The following is a 24,555-nucleotide window of genomic DNA, read 5'->3' as shown; positions in this document are numbered from 1 at the left end:
CACGAGGTTTTTTTCCCTGATTCTCTCCCCCATCCCAGGGGTGGGGGGGGAGTAAGTGAGCGGCTGCGTGGTGCTTAGTTGCCGGCTGAGGTTAAACCACGACAGATGTCTGCTATTAAATATACCTACTGTCTTCTCCTGCAGAGACCTTTTTCTTGGAAAACTAAAACTAGCTGATGTGAGAACATCATGACTTGGGGGCATCTGACTCCGCTTTTAAATACCTGAAACTAACAATCAGACATAGCTGGAATTTATTACACTACTTTTAATCAATAACTAACATTTCCTTTCATTGGTAAATCCTATATGCTGGAAATATGGTATTTACAGTTATTTTACCGTGTTTAAACGTTCAATTTCTTAGCCTATAAAACATGGGAGTTTTTTAATTAATTTGGGTTTAATTTTATACAGTTCAGGCAAAATTGCCAAACAAACACATAAAATGAAGTGACTTGCTAAACTAAGAATTGCAGTCTTTCATTGAATCATCTTACATTCTTCTTTCTAAAAATATGACGTGTTGTATAAGAAATCTAGCTTTCATTTTTCAAGAATAAATTGCTGCAATGAAATGCAGAAAATGATTTCTTCTGCATATACAATCTGGCTAGTAATACAATTAGAAAAAATTTTAACAAGTCACACTTTAAAAATTCATGCAAAAATCTTGATAATATCTGTAATTTTTCAACAATTTTATCATTGCTTCCCATTCTTAAATGGGTATTTTGCAAAATGATTTTTCAAAATATGAGATACTAATAAAAATTCCATTATGTGACAGAAAACATCATTGCTTTCAGAATAAGTAATAAACATTTAGAAACCTATTTTCAGCGATATTTTATTAAAGTACATTGATTGCATGTACACAGTAAAAAGATTAATGAAAACAAAAAAATTACATGGAATTTGAAAATTGACAATGATGTAGTGACTGGTTTTCTTGAATTTTTGAACTAGATCTCATTTTACCAGAAACCACTTTTTTCCTGAAACAGTTATTAATTGAATTTTAATGTGAGTATTGCTCATTTTTGTCCCCAAAGCACATATCTCCAGGTATTTGATAGGAATCAGAACATGGCCTAAAACTGGTCAGTACCAGTGCCTTTGAAATTAAGTAAGAGGAGCTCATGTTGTATCTAAATGAGTTTATAAGATTTCTATTAAAATCCCTTTGAGGTTTCATTTTATATACATCGTGAAGCTGCCTACTTACGGGACTTTTTGTTACAAATGCAGACTTCTGGTGTGAGTCTGAAGATTTCCATCACGGGCAGGTTCTTCTTGGCAGGGCCCATGGCCGGGCAGGGTTGGGCTGTGAGGAGCTGGAGGCCGGCCCTGCTGCAGCATTGCTGGGGCAGGAGCTGATGGCCCTGGGGGGCTGAAACAGGATCCTGGGCCGTGGGCAAGGTGTGGGGAGCCCTGGAGGAGGCTGGGCAGGGACAGTCAGGTCCATTGCTGCCCCCAGGACCCTGACACCCTCTTAATATGGCCCCTGGATGAGCTAGTGTTGCTTCACTTCCCATGGGTAGCCCTGAGGTTGGTCCTAGGCCATGCCTCTGCCTGTGCCCCAGCTTGTGGAGCGGAGCTGACATGCTGCACCCCGCATGGGAGTATAGCAACGAGGGCGCTCCCCTTACCTTTCAGAAGGAAATTAGATGTTATTGCAGGAATTTGCCTGCCTAGAAACTTCAGGATTTGGCCCAAGCTGCTTTTTAGACTTTATATTGGGAAATTGCTTCCATTGTCACTGAAGTGCAGCCATCTCATGGGGGAGGTGTTGGCTGTTCAGTTGCCCGCTGGAATCCCTCACCACTGTTTAGGCCGAGTGGCCCAGGAGTAAAAAAAGCTCCACATCCAACTGAGACTGTAAATGGAACTTATTCAGTAGACTGTATTTACACAAGCTGGCATCTACTCAGGACATCGCTGGTAACATTCCTCATTTTTGTAAGAAGTTGTCATCATATTTCTAATGAGCACAAAGGGATGTGGGCACCTTTGGGTTCTTTTAACGCCATGGTTGGGAATTTGCTTAACTCTGACTCAGTGGGAAACGTGCTCTTCCCACCCACACTGCTTCTGGGACCTCCCTGAACATTTCTGAGAACCTTCTATCCAAATACTGATCAAACTATGCCATGCTTTGGAGAAACTCCACAAGAGAGCAACCAGAATGATTGGCGGTCTAGAAAACATAACCCATGAGAAAAGATTGGATGAGCCAGCTTTGTTTAGTTTCAACAAGAGAGCTGAAAGGAGATGTGAACAAAATCTTCAACAGGCTGCTGCAAAAGTGGGTGAATAGTCTATTTTTTGTTGTCATGGTGAATTGGACAAGAAACAGTGAGCATAAATTGCAACAAGGAACAAAGTAAAAGGTTTGAAGAGTGGAGAGCTGAAACATCTAAAAATGCCCCAAAAGCTGTCAAATTTCCATCTCTGGAAATTTCTAAGGAGGTTTTAAATGACATCTGCAAAGAAGGGGAAAAATGATCTGACAACTTCTCTTCTAGCTCTATCATCTATGATTCCATAGCCCACAATGGGTGGCTGATAAGATACAGCCTGAGGTACCCATGTATATCATTGATGGCTCTATTTGTCATAAATTGATGGAATTTTATACATTTGTACATGCACACACACACGTCTATGTATGAAAAAATATCAAACCCAAGTTTCTGAAATATATGGCTAAATGTGATTTCACTCTCTGCAGGAATTACTGATTGTAACAAATTGAAGTATGTCTTCAGTAGCGGTGCCATTTTACCAGAGGAGGCACAAGCACTTTGATCAGTCCTATCGCAATATTCAGACAAGATATGTACTTGAGGAATATGCAGCAAGAAAGTAAGTGCCATGTATTTCACATATGGAGCACAGAGAGGTTTCTATTTTGGGTAATCAGTTCTTAGAATCAAGATATTTAGCTTTCCCCTCCGCCCCCAAAATTGTGATTTATTCAGAATGGTAGTTTTCCAACTCCTTCCATTGGGATGCTCCTTGTCTATAATCTCCCACCAGCATAGCTAGACTTTCTAGCTATGTTGCATCACACCTGCACAGACATTTTAGCTCAGGATCTGCCCTGTTTACTACCTCCAAGTTGGAAATTCTTCCTTTTAGGCTCCCATTGAAACTCTGACTTAAGAAAAATTGCCATGAAATTTATTGTAAATCACAGAAACAGTTTTTTACCCATTCTTCCATATGAATTGAGGATATTCCTTCTCCTGAAGTTGGCTAGTCCTAATTATAGTTTTTGTCATTCAATTCCCTTTTTTTAAGTTAAATAAAGGTTTAACTCTCTCCTGTGAAATCTCAGAGTTTTAGCCACAAGATACATGTTCTTTGTGTCTCAAAGCCTGGAGCTTTGAATCTTGGTTGCTTAAGAATCACCATCCTCCCTTCTCAGTAATTAAGATGCCTAGCTAGCCTAGCTAGCTGTCTAGCTTGTCCAGCTTCCCTTATGAAAGAGGAGATTTTATGCAGAAGGTTTTGTGAAGTATAGAAAGGCAGGAATATTTAGAAATAGTCAATGTTATAGGGATTCTGTGTGATTTGTGTGTTAGACAGGCTGGTATCCTCGTGGTTCACTGAAGTGCTATCATAGCACTTGAATGACTGGAGACTGAGATAAGTATAAATTTAATAGAACTGAATGAAATAAATTGCCTAATGATCCCCAGTGACAGATGATGGGCATTAAGCCCTTGAAGGACAAGTGAGAAGCAGCACCCTAGTGCAGTCAGTGAGGAATGCAAAGTAGGTTCCTCACTGAACAGTGTTCAGTCATGGTATTCAGCTCATTTAAAGTAATTTCTTTGACTTCTGTGAGTTCATGTTTTAGCAGAATTCCTGGGTTATAACAATGTATTTTATATTTGAAGGGCTGCTTCCAGACAGGCTGCTTATTATGAATCAACTGGCTTGGGAAAAACGACATGTAGACTCTGTGCCAGGAGGGCACGCACCTTGGCTCATGAAGCAATGAAAGAATCCAGGAAAAGGTAAAGCTCTGTTGGTCCCATCTGACCTGTGTAGTGGCTCTGGTCCCATTTAGTATCGCTCTTTTGCCAGGGCTCTTTTCAGAGTCGACAAGACTGGAGGCTTCTCTGTCACTGTTCTTCACTAATCTATTTTGGCTGGAATACTAAATGACTGAGTGTCACTTTCAGTCTTCTATTTCAACCCAGGGTTGTTACCCTAATCCCCACTCTGACCCTTGAAAACAGCTTTAAAACCAAAGTAAATTAGAATCTGCCTGGGATCCAAAACTCATTTTTGAACAGATCTAGTCCACTATTCCTAAATTTCTCATTTGGATCAATTTAAACATTTTGAGTTCTTTCTTTAATATCAAGAGGGCTTACTGTCACGTCTCAGTTACAACCTTGATATGAAGTCCTATAGTAAATGTGCTGACAGCAATATTCCTGTTAGTGAATTTGACTGTTTCTGCTCTGCCATGCTCTACAGTGACTGTACGAAAGACATAGAGAATTTATACTACAAGAATAAATTCTGCCTTGTTTGTAGAAAATGTGTTGCAAAAATCATATACATCTGTATGGTTCTGGTACTTTGATTGTTTTGAAATATATATCCTAGAAACAGAATGTTCTAGGAAAATCAAACTAATTTATATACTCTAATTTATTTTTTAAAAAACTGTCTTAAATTTTATCAATATAAAAAAATACATGGCAGAACAAGGCTGGTATTTAAAGTACATTGAAATGGTACAAAGAAATATTTTTAAAATACCAGACAAATAATGTCTTGATCTACTGTTCACCGAACCTCATGCAAGTCTTCTCATTTGCGTCATGGCATGTTGGATTATGCTTTAAGAGTCTTGCCATATTCTATGGCAATGTTGACAACTATAATGACAGCAATGTTAGAAATGTCTGACATTCATCTCGCTTCTTTTGTCCTGTTGGCAAGGCAAAGAGTAGCATAGGCTACATACTGAATCAGCATGAATGCAGGAGCTTGAGCTAGCTCCTCCTAAAAACATTTATAAATTGGGGTTTTTTTAGGAATTCCAAAAAATATATGGAGTTAGATTTTCAGGGAACAACCCACAAATTTCTCAAAACATTGTCTTTTCCTGGTAGTTTCTATAATACTTCCCGCTTACCCTTGCCCAAGGACAGCTTTTTTGCATGCAGTGGTTCATCAATTCCTTGTGAACTCCTTGGTCTGTATCTTTCAGGTGAGGTCATGGAGCTTGCAGAGCGTAGATGATGATACATGATACAGCCCATGGAGCTAGCAGAGCTTCCCAGGTGCTAGAGTCAAAGGCATACCATAAGCAAGGCCCAACTCTTATCAGGGTGTGAACAGGCACAGAATATGCCTTCACTCCTCTGCCTTCTTGTGTCCATGGGAAGGAAAATTAGGGGCCAGAAGGAAGCCAGGCAGGTTCTTGATTACCAGAGGACTAAGACTGTGGGGTACCATGTCAACGTGACCACGCCAGCTTTCAAGACCTGAAGCTATGGCACCACATATACGGGGGAAAGAAAATGAAGGAAAATTCATATTCATTTCACGTGCTCATTAGGATAGGCAGATAGACTCTAAGTATAATTCCTAAACTAGATTTTACACCTTGCTGATATGATTTCAGAGCCCTCGGTCACCTAATGTGTATGAGTGACAATCTTAAAGCTTCATATGGGTTTCTCTTACCTGGTATTTTTTCTTGTCCTACAGGACTCATGAACAAAAGTCTCACGCAAGTGAAGAGAAAAGGATCCGGTTTGCCAGTGAGTTGTCTGCTTTGGAAAAAGAGATTCACACAGCCAGGCACCGTGCTAGAGAACATCTGGATAAACTTGCTATACAAAGGATGGTACAGTGCTGAACCTTTTTGTTCCTATCCAAGCAGAATTATAGGATATACTGAAATTTAGGCCTGTGTTTCAAATACCGATAGTGATTTAGCATCTTTACATTTTGTGGATTTAAGATTAGACCTTCTACTCCATTTGAGTCTGGTGCTAGACGCTTCTTTTCTTTTCCTGTGTTTAATAGGTAGAAGAAAATATGGCTCTGGAAAGACATGCTGTTGAGGAAAGTATAAGTCGAGCTCCTGAAATTCTAGTGCGCCTGAGGTCTCACACTGTCTGGGAAAAGATGTCTGTGAGCCTTTGCTTCACTGTACAAGGATATCCTACCCCTGTTGTACAATGGTAAGAGACTGGCCTTTCCTAGCCCTCTAAAAATGTTGTTAAGCTTTTTTCATTTGGAAGTTATGGCATAACTGATAAGTGTCACATACATAATGGCTATGTTAAACCCCCTTTATAATCCTCATAGATGTGCTGGATTGTAGCAGTTGATACTGCAGTGGAACGAGTGGGAGGACAGCTTGCTGAGTGGTCCTGTGCAGTGTGAGAAGCAAACTCGAATATTTCAGAAGGCAGACTGTGGAAGGCATTCCAGTCTTTCTGGCCATTGAGTTCCCTGATGATGAAATAGCAAATGGCAAACACACAGAGCTCACAGGCTACTTGCTAAGCCTGGGTAAACTTGCATAGCACCATTGTTGTCATGGGCTGTATCTGTGTTCACTTTGTGTCAGCCTCTGTTGAGGGGGACATGAATGTAACATCTGTGAAGCTGCCCTCCTCTCCAGAGAAGTGCTGTCCTGTATATTTGAGAGCCCCAGGCTGGACTGTGAAGATCTAACCTGAGGCACAATCCTGTTGCTGCTTCCCTTGGTTGTGCTGAAGTGCTCCACTGTGATCCAAGACAAAGCTTGCTTCCCATCTTGTGTCAGGGCTAGCGGACTGGAAAGTTCAAGTCATATGCCATCTTCTCTCTACTTCACTGCCTGCTCTTCTGGTTTGGGTGCACATCTTCTCTTTGCACTTTCTTACTGGAATGATGATCCCCCTTTGCCTTCATGGCCCAATGTGTATCTATCCATACATACTGGAAAATACTTTATGCAAGTGGAAAAGATTTATAAAGAGAGCTTAAATGATAGTAAATGATATCTGGATGTAAAAATCTACTAAATTAATGTAGTGAATAGTAGCTGATATTAATGAGTTCATTTTTTCTTGATTGTCAGGTACAAAAATGAGGAATTGATTACCCCTGCGAGTGCTCCAGCAAAGTACAGAATTGAAAGCAAATACGGAGTACATGTGTTGCATATAAACAGGTAGATTGTTCTGGGGAATATAACAGTTTTTTATACTCTACACCAAGTATTTTATATCAAATACAATTAAAAATTCACACACAGGCTGCAAGAGAGTTGTTAAATTCAGCACATTTCTCTGTTGGTACTCACACGTTGGGTAGAGAAGGTTCACTAAGCAGCTGAATATTAGAACATGAAATGAAATGAAAAATTAGATATTTCTATTATTTAACTCCAGCAATCTACAAGAAGATAGAAAAGAAGAGGTAAGTAGCTGAAAGAATGGTAGTTCCTTTTTTACTAGAATTATATCTTCTCAGCATTCAAAGTGGAAAATTGTCTGTGTATTTTATGTTCTTGCCATGACAAAGCTCTTTAAGGTAAGCAAAAATTCAGCTGGTCAGGGCAAGGATACCCAGTCATCAGTATTTTTTTTATTATGTGTTAGGTTCTGTTTACTTTTTGATCTCCATTTTTTTGTTCTCCAACAAGTAAAGAAGTGTAATTTTTTTTTTTTAAAGTTTCTAATTTAATTAATTTTATTTTTCAAAATGATGTTAACCTTGTAGTATAGAAAATGCCTGGGTAGAACAGCTTCCCAAAACTAATCCCATGCTGTCCTAAACAATTGAAATATTGCATGTTACGTGTGACTTGTACAAGTTTTTTTTAAAAATATAAAAACCCAAAGAAAAATGATGACATGACTGTGTTATTTAAAAAGAAAATTAATATCTAGAGCAGAGACACAAAACCACCCTTTTAATTTCTCCATAACATGAGCATCAGCTGTGCTGAAACAGCTGGAATATTTGTGGCTAACACTTGGCTAGCCAAACATTTAATCTTCTACCCTGTCTCCATCTGTCAGCAGTGGAAGCAGCCCTGAGCACAGCCTTGTGGCATTAGTACAGAAAATAAGTGCATCATTCCTTCTGCTTTTGGGAAGGACTACTTGCCTTTGTCATCCTGCAGCAAAGACCAGCCCAACTGTCCACCTTTTCATAGCTCAGGGAGCTATGGGAGGTACATATCCCTGTACAGAAGCTGGCAGCAAGAATCACTATGTTGTTGCTTCTTAAGGGATGCTTCTCAAGGAATAGCAGTACTTATGAGTACTTCTAAGATACTCATAGTCTTCTACCCCCAGGCCATGGGGGCCCCCGGACCACTTGCTGACTGCTCTCTGTATCTGTGAGATGTCTCAACACAGCTGGTCCTTCCCACCAACATTACTTTTGGAGATAAAAGCAGGAGGTTAAAAGATAAAAACTGGTTGTCCTCTTGCAATCCTCTCCCTTACAGAGGGAAAATGGAAAATGCTCTTCTTTGTCTGGATGTGTGTGAGTGACAGTCAGGAGATGAAACTTTGGTGACTTCCTGCTGGTGAGTGACTGTGACTGTGTTTATTTCCCTTCGTTAGTGTCCATGAGCAACTGCTTGGTGAGTCCAGATGCCGGATATGTAGTACGTAGGTTCCTTTTGTGACATGTTGGGAGTAAATTGCTTTTTGAAGAAATGAGAATCAGTGTTGATGCTGCTTTCTGAGCATTTGCAACCATCAAGCTGAAAGGTACTAATGGCTTACATCCCTTTGGTGCTTTTTTTCTCTTTCTTGTGCCAGTTATCATTCATGTAGACACCATCCACAATCAGCTTTGGGAGTGTTCAGACCCAGTCATATTTATTCAGACGTGCCACAGAGTCATTTATTGGCACCCACTCAGGTTCCCACACCCACCCATTGTCACCCACTGTTTACTAGTCCCAGACCTGTACGTACTCATGCAGGCTCCCTCACCTTCAACCAAGCTGCCATCTTCAGAGACTGTTGCTCCATTTCTTTTTCATTCTGTCTGGCAGTGTGGTCTTTTTGCCACCTAAAGATGCCTGGCTGCTCTCCCACAGGTTTCCCTTCTCCACTTAAAAGGATACTGAGGGATTGTAGACCCAGAGTTATTATTTATTTACCATAGATTTATACAGTTTATTAAATTAAAATTTCTAACCTTGAATTTATTTCTTTATTACTAATCTATTTTATTTCTAAACTTGAGCATCAGCCATATTTTCTGTCCCAAAAGACAGAAAATCAGCATGCAGGAAATGGAAGAAAGTTTTTATAGTGCATTACTAATATTAGGTGTTTCTTGTATTGAAAACAATGAATGTATAGGTAGTGGTTAAAATATATATATTATTAATGTTTTTATACAAATGTGTATCAATTAACTCTGGGTCTTCCATACATATCTTTGTGCACATATATTTGGAGTATTATTTTTTTTCCGGGAAGCAGAATCATTGGGATTTTCTACCTATCCACTTCTGTGCTCTTCTCAGCTGTTCATACCAAAGTGCTGAGCTGCATGTCATCTGATCCTCAGCCGCTCAGAACGGCCTTGGAATTTCTTGGCTACCTTTCTAGTGCTTCAGTGAAGCTCAGGGAACGAACTTTTCCTTCTGATGCAAGTGTGATATTTATTCCTATGAGTATTCCTTGATCCCAGTGGAAAAATTCTTGAGGCACTAAAACCAGAACGTCACCTTGTCATCTTAAAGTAGTAACTGGACACAATTTCATCCCCCCATGTTTGCTGTCTTCCAGGGCCCATAAGCCTATACAGCAGCCAGATCATTTTCATTTCTCTGTCTCATATTTTTATGATGCTCTGTGCTCAATTTACCACATTTTCTGCATGCATTCAGCGCTATTATTATCATATAGTGCCTCTTTCTTGCTCCTTTTAGGCTTCTTCAATTGGGAGCTTGAGCTCAAGGTCTCCCTTGAGCAGTAAAGAAAAGAGGTTTGGAGTTTCATTATATTTTTTGCACATCTTATAATTACAGGACAAGAGATATTGCCAGCCTGCACTGGGGTAGTGGTTCATCTCATCTTTCATCTCACTTCTAATAGATGATTCAGAGGAGACTGTGAGGAATCCTCTGAGGGAAAGCTACTGGTAGTTGAAGTGATTGATACGTGTCTGAGAGTGTGAGGGTTTGTTTAAAATGTATTTCTTTATCCCACCTAATTTAACTATGGATAAGCACATAATACAAGAAATGATTTCTCTATCAGAGGTAGTCAAGATGAGGATGCCCTGTTGCTTTATAGCATAGCTGCAAAATGTTTTCTGCCTTAGTGTATATCTTAGTAGTTAAAAATCATAACATTTTGAATTTCTTAGTTGCTGCTACTTGTTTAGCAACAGGTTTTGGGTTTTTTTTGTTTGTTTGTTTACTGTGATGCCTCCTTAAATGAATCACTTTTAGCTTTATGCAACTGTGAATGGCTATATTACACTTCCTGATATGTTGGCTGGGGCATAGAGGGGACAGCAGTATGCTCCTGACTGGGGGCATTCCTGACCCCCACCTCTCAGTGAGCAGGCAGGTGAGCTGATGGGGGCTGGAAGGTAGAAAGAGCAGGGAAGGAAGTTTGCTTTTCCAGAGCTCTGTCCGTGTGATGTGGCTGCACAGTCTCACCTATACAAGGCTCAAAGTTTGGCAGTATTTTGTCTTTTATTAGGGCCCTCTCCCTGTTTCATTAAGTCATTGCTTAAGAAGTGCTTGTAATTGCAGCAGAAAAGGTTTGTGGTTGCATCAGCAAAAATGTGTGGCAGTGCCAGCAGAGTGCAGTGTAATACCTGCTGCCAGTAGGCAGAGCTAGCCCTCTGATCAGGCGCTCAGCACCACCAGCATTGCTTTAAAAAAAAAAGCTTAAAAATTGAATGATCCTTCTCTTCTAACTATTCTCATTTAACAAATGACACTGTGCAGTCAGTACAGCACTATTTTAGTTTGATTAGGCACAAAAGGCTTGAGATGATTTAATCTGGAGACACAGAGAGTGAGGCCTGCCCTTTCTCCTGCTGTAGATGGAAGCAGAGCAGACTAGAGGCATTGCGGCAAAGGCAGTCCTCTGGCATAGAAGACAGAGCCTTTGAGCTGTATAGGGTTGATTGGGTGGTAAACTGCAGCTCCCAGGGTTTCGCAGGTATGCAGTACCAGTGAGTGTATAGGCAGCAGGCATGGTGTACTTCTGCTCTTCTTTCCTTGCTGGAATGCAAACAATAGCCCCCAAATGAAATGGTCAGTGCTCTTCTGACCTGTCAGTCACTGTCCCCTGTAAGATGGAATAGTTGGGAGCTTGAGGAAGTGTCCAACTTGTAACAGAGGTCCCCTCTTCAGTAAAAACAAACCCCAACCAAACAAAAGAATCAGTCAGATTTAGTCTGACCTGAGAATCAGTACATGAGAAGGTAATCTTGTAGAGTATTTCCACGTTTTGATATCATATAGCCATAACACTGAAAATTTTGTCATTTGGATTCAAAGGAGGCAATTTTAACTCTGTAATTTACTACATTCTGCTTCCTGTTCTTAACATACACTGAATTGTGTTCCAATTCAGGCAAAAATGTTATTTCACTTTTAACTCCTGTGTTTAAATCTACACTAGGCAGATGGATGAATATATGCATTTTAAACAGATGTATCTGCCTGGGGAATATTCCCTGCACAAACATTAGCACTTCAGAACCTCATGTGGATTCAGGGCAATTTAATTTTCACAAAAAGTATTAGTACCTTGGGACAGATACAGCTCTGCACTCACACTTCATGCTATCTAAATGTACTCTATGCATATTTTATCTGACCTTTGTAAAGATTGGAAAACACATTCTCCATCATGATGCAAGAATAACTGTTGGAGAGACCACACCTTGCCTCCGGGGTACTTCAAATATCGTTTCTAACTGGTCTTGACTCAATGCACTTTACAGTGCAATTTAGGAAATCTAGAGGTTTTAGCATACAGGGAAGTAGATAGTTTCCAGGACAATCCTCAGTCTGAGCATTATCTGGCATGAAAGGAGAGTCAGAACCTTATGTGACTTGCCATCCTGTCCAACTTGCTTCAGAGTGGGTATTAAACAAATGTGCTGTGTAGCTCTTACTAACCGCATACACTTCCAATATCAGATTTGAAGGCATTCCACTGAGTACTAGGCTATCTAAGATGGTTTGATTTCTCTCCTGGAGAGTCAGAGTAGAGATCATAACAAGGAACTGTAAAATACTTTCAAAGCAGTGACCTCCAGAAAATGGGCAGAGTTGTTAGGACCTCTTAAATAGCAGAAGGTGCCTGGCCTGGGGAATTGTTACCTGTACGTTCGTAACAGCTGTTCAGTACCTTGTTTCTCTTCATAAAACCAAAGGATGTTGTAAGAATGTGGTCAGTAACTTCTTTCTTTTGTTCTCCCTGAGAAAATTAATTATCATTCTATCGGTAACTTTTGTCAAATAGTTGTTTTCAGACATTGAACTTCTTGGGCTAAAAAGACAACCCTTTTGTGAATCCCCTGTCTGTTCTAGAGGCTTTTAGGATCATATTCTGTTTTCTCTACCTTGGAGACCATCACAAACAGGAAAATCTCATCAAGAGATGTATTGTGCTGTTCCTTATGAGAGCAAAACTATGGGGAGGGGATTGAGATGAGCACAGATATATATCCATTTAAAAAATTAATCGGGTATCTGCCATTCTGCTTCTTCATTTTAGGGAGACAACTTTGCAGTTCTTACACCTCTAAATTTCTGATGCTTTGAGTGGTCTAGCACAGACTGGGGCCTCGCGTTTGTTCAGAATACAGGTTTCCATAGTTTCTGGATTATTTTTACGCCACCTTGTGGTTAATGATAAATCACTCTTTAGATCCTGAATCCTGTGTAATAATTCTTACAGAAATGAGTTCCTATTGACTATTTTATCTGTTGTTTTTCTGGAAAATGAAGCCAACACTGAGAGCAGATGATGACTATTTTAAAGTGATAGTTAATCAGAATTAACCTCAGTTAAGATATATTTTATCCTTGTTGTCAACACTCTGTAACAACAATGAAATGTTAAAGAACAGTTAAGTTGGATTTGACAGAAGCGAAGCAGCCTGAAGTAATGCCTTGTTTATGTGAGGGAAAGACCTACTATAGCAATGGTGGGGTAGTGTTCATCACTCAGTTATGATATGGGTGCTGCATGCTGTCTAAATCATGTCCAGCCCAGGGATGGATCAGCACCTCATCAGCAAACGCAGTATGGCTCCCCCAGCGCATGCCCTGCCAGAGGTAAGTGTGCACCATCCTCCTGGAGGGTCTAGCTCGCCCAGGAGAAGGCTGGACACGGAGGTGGTAGCAAGACACTGTGCACCTCTGTAGGTCTTTGGGCAGGATGGTGAGCGGCCTGGACTGTGGGCTGGAGGGTAGGAAGCCTTTATAGGGCATGTATGTGGGGACAAGGACTGCAGGGTACGCTATGGCATGTACCTGCCACCAGTGCCTAGGAATTGCACGCCTGGACTCTGCCTGACATAGTAAGTTAAGGATGTCCTCTGCCACAGTGACCTCCTAGCATGGGATGATAGACTAATTCTCTTGTCCTTCAGGACAGGACTGTCAGGACATTCAGACTGTTTTCTGGAAATGGTCCCTTACTATCTCCTGAGCTGTGTCTGGGAATCCTTTTGGCGAGCTGGTGCACACCGAGGCATGCCAAGGGCTGTTCTAACACATCAACACTAGGGTGATCAAGATCCAGTTTCTGGGGACAAATGATCTAACACTGTTTAATTTACTAATACATATTATATGTTATTAATTATACTATATACTATGTACTATGTGCTATTTACTGTATATTCTACGTATATCTTCTTAAAGTAGGGATGTAGTGCAGAGTGATGAGAACACCTTACAGTTCCAGTACAGTTAATTCTTCAATGCCCCTTCTTGTAAGAAATTTTTGAGATACCTCATTTGTTGTTAGCTTGTTTCATTATAGCAAGACACTGTACTGGGCTGTGATAAATGTATGAACTGTGTACATTTCAGTATAGAGACATTATAACATGACTTAGAAAAAAAGCCTGTACTGCAGTTTTGCCTTCCTTTTGGCATTTTATCACCCAAGTGTTAAATAGTGTGAAACTGGGATAATAAAAAAAATGTTCTTCTTTAAGAAGTTAGTGCAAAGAAATGTCGTCAAGTCTGACAGCTTTCAAGCAAGTCCAGAATCAGTTAAGCTTTATATAGATCTGTGAACAGGTATTGGCATTTTTTTAAATCCTTCCTGAAAACAGCAACAAAAAAGTTAAATAATATCAAGCCTAGTACTTCCATTCTTTTAAATTGTTTTTCAGACTTACTTTGCCTGTCCAGACTGTAGTAGGGCACTCAAGGGCTTCATACCTAACTGCAGGCTTTTTGGTTAAGTGGCCTAATCTTAGGACTTACCCCTCTGTCTTTGATAATTAATTGTATGATAAACTTTGTATTTTACTGCTTTATTTTGTGAAATGTGTGGCTGAAGAATTGCCTCCAGGAGGAGCTGTTAGTCCTGTATGTTTAGAGAGATAAATCTCGATTTAATAGAGCTTTCATCAAGTTGTGTTTTAGACGTCACAGTACAGATAGTATCATTTTTGTGATATGACACTGTCCAGAATATATGCAAGAGCTGAAAAATAGGTGTCTGATGTGCTTGTCACAGGTGCTACATAACCCCAAATTGGCATCCTGTTATGCAATTTACATCAAACACTTTTACATATTCTTTCTTCTCCCACATCTGGGATATATGACCTCTTAGAAGACAAGTGCAACCAGAATTTCATCCCTCTCATCTGGAAGTTGCCAAGAAGATACAAATTTGTTCTTCTGAGAGGAAACTAAGTGCATGAATGCAGAACATTGTATCTCATCACTGGAAATTTCTAAGTGATCTCCATTAAATGCACTGCTAAATGAGCTACATAGAAGCAGGGTTTAATTGTGTGTGTTTCAGAGAGCACTCTGATTAGCTGATGGCTCAACCTAATAGAAATTCCAAGAAATAAAAAAAATCAACAATTTTGTTTGACAGACATATTGTAGAATACTTGACTAATGGAAAAGCTCAAGAAAAAATATTGAATTGGACCAAATAAAAAGTTTTGTTCATTCAAACCCAAAATGTTTTATTTCATATTAGAGTATTTAGTATGTTTCTGAAAGCAAGCAGAATTAAATTCTGAAATAATTCTTTTAAATTAAAATATTCATTCTGAAATGTAAAAATGAAGTAATCTACCTTTTTCAAAATTATTTCTTCATCAGGACTAAGTTCTTTCAGCAAAACTGAGGAAATCTCATTCTACTCAAATCTGCATTTGACCAAAAACTAGTCCAAAATATTTTTGACTTTTTCTAGTCAGTAGTTACTTATATTTATATTTATTAGAAATTCAGCAAATAAGTTTATTTCAACTGTAAATTTGAGCAATTGCATCAAAAATATATATTTGCACATAGTTCAGTTTCCTTTCCTTTACTTCAATTTTATGTCAATAGTTTTTCTCCTGACTGACCCCATTTTGAATAAGAAAACAACTGGGACATCAAAGTTTGTACCTATATCTTACCATCTGGCCATATATCTGCTAATGTAACTTCCTCTTCAAGGAAGGATGTAGTAAGTGAGACAGTCCATCACTGGGTCTTATTTTACATGAAGTAACTATTTTTTGCTTTATTTTTCATTACATTGTCCTGGCATAATAAATATATTTTCTCACTAAAAAATATGTCAAACCAAAACATTTATGCCAATAAACAATTTTGGTCAGTTTCCCTGGTTTTGTATTATTTCCTCTGGACTGCCTAAGAGATATGAGAGAGGCAAAAAATGCCAGTATCTTTCTGCTGGGAATAGCCATAGAGGAATTTCTGCAAGCATCACATGTACTTTTCTTCCATGTCTCTTTCTTAAAATATGTGGCAGAAGGGCAAGACGGATTAAGGCAGAAGGTTACATACAGAAAGGGAATAGCCAGATTGGCATCCTCCAGCTATCTCCTTTTGATCATTCTCTAAAGGTCATTTCCAGTTTGCTCAAGTTAACACAGCCTGCACACTAAGCTGTGATAAAACTGCAGTAAAAAAACAGTACCAGCCTTCTGACTGTCTTTCATCAACGTCTTGCACTGTGTGACACCAGCAAAGAGCTTTATACGCTTTCCTCAGGGTTGACGTAGCTTGGTTTGTAATGTCAATCATTAAGAGAATTTTTATTTGTGTAAAAAGTCATCTGTTTTCCTCCTTCCCCTTTTCAGAGCTGATTTTGATGATTCTGCTACCTATTCGGCAGTTGCAACAAATGTCCATGGGCAGGCGTCAACTAATTGTGCTGTGATTGTGCGAAGTAAGTCCTACCTCATGATTAAAACAAGAAATAAATACAATGCTTATGTCATTGAATGTTTATTGTATTTTTATTTATAGGGTTCAGAGGGGATGAAGAGCCTCACCCAGCTGGGATAATGCCCTTCCACTGTAAGCAATTTTTCTTTTTGCTTAGGTAGTTTATGTACTCTGATAAGAGTAATGTTTTACAGATGAGAAAATTGGATACAACTTGCTTCTTCTGGCTTTGCTTTCTAAGCATTCAATTACAATAGGAGCTGTCCAGATGCTTTTGCTTTCCCAGTTGCATTTCTAGATCAGCATACAGTATAATAGAGAGCTCCATCTCCTCTTCAGATCAGACAGTAATCTGTTTGTGCCAAGTACAATTTACTTATACTCAAGAATGTTTTCATTTTCTCATGCATAGTGCCCCTGTCATATGATGTTTGCTTTACCCACATTGATGTCCAGTTTCTGGAGAAGTTTGGAGTCACCTTTGGAACTGAAGGTGAAACACTGACCCTGAAGTGTTCTATGTTGATCACCCCAGACCTGAAAAGATTACGACCTCGTGCTGAGTGGTATAGAGACGGTAAGTTAGTACATTGAATAGAAGCTACCTGGAAAATGCTGGAGGAAACACTGAGGACACAGATCAGGCTTAGAACATGAGATTCTTAGAATTAAATTTGGAACAGAGCAAACAAATATCTCTAGTTAGAATTTATAGACCTGCACTCTCTTTCAATTAAGTGACTTGGTCAACCTTTTCTTGAGCACACATTTACAGCAACAGGAGGTAATTTCATATTATCTAACAACACAATAGTTAGAACATTTACTGACTAGGTGGAGATCCAAATTCACTTCCTAGATTTGACCATGATTTATAGTTGAATGCTGTGACTACTGAGCTGAAGGGTACTCACAGAGCAGTAAATTGAAGTTTGAAGCACTGAGGTATGGACGTGAGCCTCCACTTCCATCTCACTCCAGTATTTATTGTGAATTTTATATTAAAAGCAATTTAATGTATAGTTCAGAAATACTTATAGGAGCCAGGCCTGAAACACATGCCTTTGCTCTGCTGTTTAAGTGCCATGTTAGTAGGTTGCTTTCCTTGCCTCTTTTGTCAGTGAAAAACTATGGATGCCAAGTGAAGCGGTCTTAACAGGAAGTGCTGAAAATAACATCACTGAAGCATATCATGTACTCTGGTGGATGGTACACAAACCCTGCATGAGTAGTGTTTGTTCACTGCACCAAAAAAAGGTCTTGAAACATAAAATTAACTACTTAAAGTTTAACGGATAGCAGGCTATTGTAGATATTTAGCTCACCACTTTTCATCAACCACAATCTCTGTGTAGGATTCTAAAGTAAATATTCTGCCTGAGGATTTAAGGAAAGCCTTGGTTATTTGTGAATGGTGAGAACTTTCCCCAAAGGGACCACATTTGAGAATAGTGGACTCCCAAGACTGACATTTGGACTGGTACCAGGCAAGCAGACAGAAATTTCTATAGCTGACAGGATGTAATGCATAAACTAAGAATTGACAGTAAGATTAATCAGGCAGTCAAGAAAATTCAAGATTAGGAAAATCAGAAAAAGGATGCTTTTATTGCTGCTAGTTATGCCTTTTGTTTCATGTACATCATAGTTTTACATAGATTTGCATCTGATCCTTCAGGGAATGGACTGCTACTTACGGTTTCATTCCTATTTGTCTATCACTGTGGATACTTCATTGTGATGGAACTATTAGATGCTACTAAAACAAAAAATATGAAATAATAAAAATGACTTTTTTTCTTTGGTGAATAACCTAAAATCTAAAGCTCATCCTTGAACCAAGATTCTGTTCCCACTGAAGTGTACAGGGATTTGTAATCGGTATGAATAATCGCTCACCTCATTCTGAGGTGAGCTAACACTCTCAATGGTACCTTTACTTTGTCTCCTTCTGGGCCCAGTTTCTCAAAGTGCCAAACCTCTGAAATTTTGGGTTTGGAACTGCAGCTATGACGAACTGCTAATTTTCAACGGATGCCCCATATTGTTCCACTTTTCATCCCGTATGAATTTTTCTTGCATTATGGATAGTTGAACAAAAGCTTACGGCCCTTTCAGTTTAACCCTTCATAATGCCAAGATAATTCCCTCTTGATATGTAACATTATGCTTTTTGTTTTCCCCCTTATTTGACTTAAGTTTACCTTCCCTGTGAAAACCTGAGATGAAAACTTGGTCTTTTTGAAGCCAATAGTTTTTTTCTAGTGAGTCAGATAGGCTTTCATCTCATTATTCTACTTATGTTACAGGATGCAAACAGATGATGCAAACAAGCTTAGATTTGTCCTTCGTTGCATGTACATGGATCACAATATTTCCAAGAGGTGTACAGATGCATCAACTGGCAGAACTTGCTCCCTAACACAGCAGGAATTCATGCACTGTGAACGTTTGCTATGTGCTACAGTTCCCTATGTTGAGTCTCTTGAGAGCTGGAGGCAAAGCAAAAATGTAAACAATGAGAAGGTTAATAATTTGTTCAACATCACGTGCTTTAGACATTCTGGGTTTTTTTGAGAGGTAATACTTCATTCTACTCTTGCATTAAGACAAACTGTTTTTTTCCTAAAATTTTTCGGTTTGTGTTAATCAAATAATAACAACTAAAGCCCTGAGGTGGATACGTATGATTTACTTCTAATAATTATACACAAGAGAAATATGTGTTTATCCAGCATTAATAAGCTTCGCGCAAGTGAACCTTATTGAGGATGTCTACTAGACTCCTAGGGGCATATAAGTCAACTGAATCAAATCCTCTAAAATGGTTTAGGATTTGACAAACATGAATATGATGTCTGTAATTCATGGCCCACTTAGAACGATTCAAGATACTGAAAGAACTAAATCAAAATAATACTTCAGGAACGTATATCTAATCTGGATATGAGTTCAGCTGGTAGCAGGAGCTTTCTGTTATTGATCTCTAATGTAATATAAACATTATAAAGCTATATGCACAAGCATTCTGCAGCCATTTATATGGTAATCTAGAATAAAATAATTGAATTCAGGGGGAAAAATCATGGAGTGCAGAATTTAGCTGAAACTTCAGCAGATCAAAATACATGATGAAAAGAAGCTTCAGTATATAGTAATTACCCACCCTTTATATGAATTTTCACCAGAGTATTATTTTAGGAAAATTATCTCATGCACTGAAAACAGCATGTGAGGCTTGAGTCACACTGCCTCCGAGGGTTAGTCTCCTGCAGGTTTGTTCTTTGGTAAATTCTGGGAGAAGTGACAGAGAACAACATGTGAATAGACTGGGAATATGAGCGCAGTAGTGAGACCTTGTAATTGTAATATTATTGTGATGGCAGATGCATGAATACCTGCTCTAGTAGAACTTCTGAATAGGCTTGTAGCCTCCAAAATTTACTCTTCTTCTTGGCTTGTCTAGAAAGTCATCCATCCAGACTACACTAAAAAAGAGAGCCCCTGCTTTCTTAGGGGATCTAGTGGGTCTTTGGCCTTGTGTGAAGGAAAGAAGTTTTTCTGCCCTTACCAAACACGACTGCCTCCACAGTTTCTGGTCTCAGGTACACATAAAGGGTGGAAATGGATGATTCTGGCCTTAACAGACAATACAGGCTTGCCTACAGTTTCTATATATTCAAACTAGAGTATTCACCATTCCGCTCAAGCTTGGAGTCTAAATAAGTGACCTGCTTTTCGGAGGTGCTGGTCACTCAACTTTGTTTTTTCTTAAGGATTTTCCACAGAGCTCATGCATTGGTTAAAGTTTCTAGGTGAAGACATTTTCTGATTTCATTTAAAGTACTTCATGTCTCTCTACACAAAGTCTCAGTACTATTGTGACATGCATGACAGAAAGGGGACATGCAGATTTTCTAGGTAAGGGTCTCATGACTAAGGATCTCATGGGAAGAAATGTGACTGAATTTACTTTGTATGCTTCTCAGAAAACAACTGTATGATTTACTGCTGTAAGTTTTAGTAGTGTGTGTCTTCCAGATGTTTCATTATCTGAATGTGTGTCATTTTTTTATATCTTCTTATGCAGTTCAGCTGGTAGGTGGGATACTAATTCCTTTGCAATTGTTTGAGTGTTTGCTCCAAAGTGTATTTAAGCAATAGAATAATAAACATTTATAGATATTTAGCTCCTTTAAACACAGTTCTGCTGCACTGATTACAATAAATTAGTATGCAGTAGGTCTTAGGGAGTTAAAAATCAAAAATAATCCAATCAATTATTAAAAAGGGTGATATGAGAAAGTCCCTTGGCTAGCATAAAATATCCTGCTTATTCTTTTGCTCTGGTTTCACTAAGCAATCAGATTAATTTGCATTAATCATGGGTCACCACCTCTCACCTGTGAGAGATTCAAATTTAATTTTATTCACTGCTCAACAGGCATGCCTTGAAGATTTAAATTTAGTGTCTATTTATAGCAGTCTTCAGATTAAACTGAAATCTGGTCTTTAAACTTAGAGGAAGAAATTGAGTAATCTGACATTTGACCTGAACAGGCAGCAAAACTTATTAAAAATGAAACAAAGTTCCACCCTGCATTCATTACAGGGTATGGCAGGTTTTCATGTCATTGTTTCAAAATGTGAATAATATTTTTCTCTGTCAGGGTATTAAAAATTATAGTGATGGAAATTCTGTTGTTGGCACTGCATAGGGTCTGAGACCTCATATTCTCTAAAATTCACTGATCAAGTAAGTTTAGAGAGACGCAGCTCACTCTCTGTAGAGTTTTGATAGCATCAAACACCATCACTCTGAATAAAGCTGGCATAAAGGTTAGTTTGTGCTCCTGATTAGCACAGAGCTGCACTAGGAAGTAGGTAGTTCTGGCCAGCATAGTAACGTGGCTGATGGGTCTTCTCTTCCAGACGTGCTGATAAAGGACTCGAAGTGGACGAAGCTGTATTTCGGAGAAGGCCAGGCAGCTCTTTCCTTTACCCATCTGAACAAAGATGATGAAGGTTTATACACCCTGCGCATGGTTACAAAAGGTGGAGTGAGCGAATACAGTGCATTCCTGTTTGTCAAAGGTAAACTTTTCATCTGTTTCTTGAGAAGAAATTAAAAAGAGCAGTAGAAAGATTAGTTTTATTAAACAATCCCATGTAATGACTGAAATACAAAAGAAATCCAGCCTTGTGGTATTTCATAGTTGTTTGATTTATATAGCAGTCTGTGCTAGAAAAAACAGTCACCTTGCATGAATGGGGAGCTTCAAGAGGAGCATGTTCCTGAGGACATTTTCTTTCCTGAAGAACGAGATAAATCATTCTTGTGAAGAAACAGCTTGTTTCTTTCTTTACCATCTCCTTTCCTGGTAGGAAATAAACATCTTTGCATACTACCAGTCCTCACTGTGATGGTTTTAGCTCTAGAGATTGCCAACTGGGAATGAGCCTTGTTGGGCATTCTCATATCCTGTGCGTGGCCTTAGGAGGAGACACAGGAAAAAGCAAAAGAAATATTCCCACCACTATACCAGTCACAGTCATCTCAATAATCAGTGAAAAGAAGCAAAGTAAGAAATTGGCTCACTGAAGAGATACAGTTTTCACAAGGGACATAGATAAGAAGAGGTAAATGTATTAAAATAGAATAAAGGTCAGAATTTTCCCTTACATTTGCATGCACAACTCTCAGTGAAGTGAGAATGAGCTTCCACATGCACCCGTGAGCAGAACTTAGTTTTCACTTTTTTATTTTTTCATTGAAAGATGAAAATATCTGTGACTGAGCAGTTCTTTCACTCTTAAATACATTGGACAACATCCCTGATGGTGGCAAACTGGAGCACCCCACTGAAGCCATTGGAGCTATATTCATTTTAAACCTTGTTCTTGGAAATGTATTGGAATATATATGTCTTGCAGAAATGTCATCCAGACAGTTTGTGTGGGGTGGAGGGACATGAATGTTTTTTCAGGGGGTTGAGATCCATCTTCCTCACAGGACTAGTGCAAGGGCTATATCAGCTTTGCAATATGTCCTGAACAAGCCACTCTGCCACCCTGATCTCATTGGAAACAATTTGCTAAAGTTTTCTGTTTCCCAATTACCTTCTAAGAAAGAAAGTACCCAGGTCAAAAAAGCCAACTAATATATAATAACTTTTCTAGAAGTTTTTGTTGTAGTGGTGGGTCGATTTTAGGTACCTCTATTGTCCATTTTATACTATGTCTTATCCCTTTGCATGCAGAGGACCCTAGACTTGAGCTATGTCCTCTGGAGTCTCTAGTGTCCTCTGTTGGCCGTCCTTTTGCCTTTTTTCATGTAGGCTGTGATCTGATACTGAGCACCAGCCACCTCACAACTGGTCGCGATTAGAATCTATAAATTTAGACTCTATACAGGGTGTTTTTGTGTAATAGAAACCTTTCTTTGAAGGGAGAGAACTTCACCTGTTAGGAGACTTCATTAAGAGTTGTGGGTCCACATCAGTCAACATCTCTCAAAATGAAGCCACAGAAGGGTATCTTAATGGTGGAACATTGATTACTTATGCCTGTTAGTATTGTAAGACTTTAAATAAAAAGTAGCCTTAGAAATGTACCAGGAGTTTGCAAATCTTTTATTCCTTAAGAGATTTATTTTCCTCAGCTACTTGTTCTTTACTGAGTACCTTGGTCTGATAAGTAACCCACTCAGACACAGCTTTCAGTAGGAAAGAGCATCAAAAACACATGGGGTAGTTGGGCTTTTAATTCTTGTGAAAAGTAATAGATGTTTGATACCTAAACTACTTTTCTGTCCTCAAAAATATCCCCGAACATTTTTGTTTATGTAGAGATATAGACATTATGGGTCTGATTCATTAGTGCAGTGAATTAGTGTGTAATGAAATTTTTGGGCTCCCATTCATATAAACAAATAGCACAGTGAACTGGAAATCTTCCCCTTTGTCTTTGTGATAGGTTTCAGAGGAGTCAGGGTCAAAACTGATTTATTTTTATTTGTGATCCAGATGCTGATGCATTGATCGCGGGAGCACCAGGGGCTCCGATGGATGTTAAATGCCATGATGCTAACAGAGACTATGTTATTGTTACTTGGAAACCACCGAACACAACCAGTGAGAGCCCAGTCATTGGATATTTTGTTGACAAGTATGTAAACATTGGGATTTATTTCATTTTGTTCATTGCTGAAAACATGTATGTAATGAAGAAAAAAGAAATTACCATTATATTCTTCAATAAGTGGGTTCTTTAGATGTGTTTTTACAGACCCTCGGCACTGGAACTCAGTTGCCTAGTGTGTTGAATTACTAGATTGTTCCCTGGCAAACTTTTAGCCCAGATGATCTAGTACCTTCCCAGGAAGTTCTGGGCACAGTCTGGGAGTTAGCAAGGGCCAGGGGCCATTCCCAGTAATCACTTGCAGGCAGCCACATTTATCAGACACTAAAAATGTTCAATAGTATGGATGTGGCCAAATCAGAGAATAAGCCCTGGCAATATTTAATTTATAGAAGCCAGAATCCGTGGGCATCTTAAATTAGATTTAGTCTCTTTAATCTGTATACTGCAAAAGCTGAAATCTAGGAGTTATTACATTATCTTTTTATTTCTGCCTTAACAGAAGGGAGCTCAAGGCATGGGCTCCTGGGAGCTGGTAGTTTAAATCAGACTGGCAGTCCTCTCTCCTCCAGTCTGCTTTGCACTTTGCTGGGGTTTCAGCTCAGTGCAGGCAGCTGGGGAACAGGGGATCCAAGTGCTGTTTTGCATGTCTCTTCCACTGAAGTGCATGCTTACCCCTCGTAGCCAGAGCAGAACATCTGATCCTTAGTGTCTGAAACTGTCAGTCAGCAAAAACATTACTGAAATGATTTCATAATGTATACTGCTCTACACTTAAAAGCAACATTTGCAGCTCATTGCTATTTGCTACCCTGTAATTTGGTCTAGTTCAGTGACAACTGTCTGGGAATTGCTGGAAAACATTGGCTTATGAATGGCAGTCAGTATGAGGAAATTAACTTAAGCCCTGGGGACTCTACCATTCATATCCAATTTTTGCAGTGCATAGATCATGTGAGTATTTCACCTATTTTGTGTATAACCTAGTCAGC

At 39.1% G+C, this 24,555-nt stretch overlaps 1 protein-coding gene across 1 annotated transcript in view; it reads left to right on the top strand.

The window, feature by feature from the left end:
* The first annotated feature begins 2,761 nt into the window (after positions 1 to 2,761).
* The window catches only part of MYOM2 (myomesin 2), a 71,441-nt gene continuing 49,647 nt past the window's right edge, over positions 2,762 to 24,555 (top strand). The window contains exons 1-10 of the mRNA XM_050893545.1: positions 2,762 to 2,868; positions 3,909 to 4,028; positions 5,743 to 5,881; positions 6,064 to 6,221; positions 7,109 to 7,201; positions 16,336 to 16,424; positions 16,505 to 16,555; positions 16,836 to 17,000; positions 21,356 to 21,517; positions 23,449 to 23,590. Coding sequence (XP_050749502.1) covers positions 2,762 to 2,868; positions 3,909 to 4,028; positions 5,743 to 5,881; positions 6,064 to 6,221; positions 7,109 to 7,201; positions 16,336 to 16,424; positions 16,505 to 16,555; positions 16,836 to 17,000; positions 21,356 to 21,517; positions 23,449 to 23,590 — 1,226 coding nt within the window. The remainder of the gene's footprint in view (positions 2,869 to 3,908; positions 4,029 to 5,742; positions 5,882 to 6,063; positions 6,222 to 7,108; positions 7,202 to 16,335; positions 16,425 to 16,504; positions 16,556 to 16,835; positions 17,001 to 21,355; positions 21,518 to 23,448; positions 23,591 to 24,555) is intronic.

The sequence above is a fragment of the Gymnogyps californianus genome, chromosome 3, assembly GCF_018139145.2.
Source record: "Gymnogyps californianus isolate 813 chromosome 3, ASM1813914v2, whole genome shotgun sequence".
Taxonomy (NCBI): domain Eukaryota; kingdom Metazoa; phylum Chordata; class Aves; order Accipitriformes; family Cathartidae; genus Gymnogyps; species Gymnogyps californianus.
The sequence above is the reverse complement of the archived record's forward strand: the minus strand, read 5'-3'. Positions and strand labels throughout refer to the sequence as shown.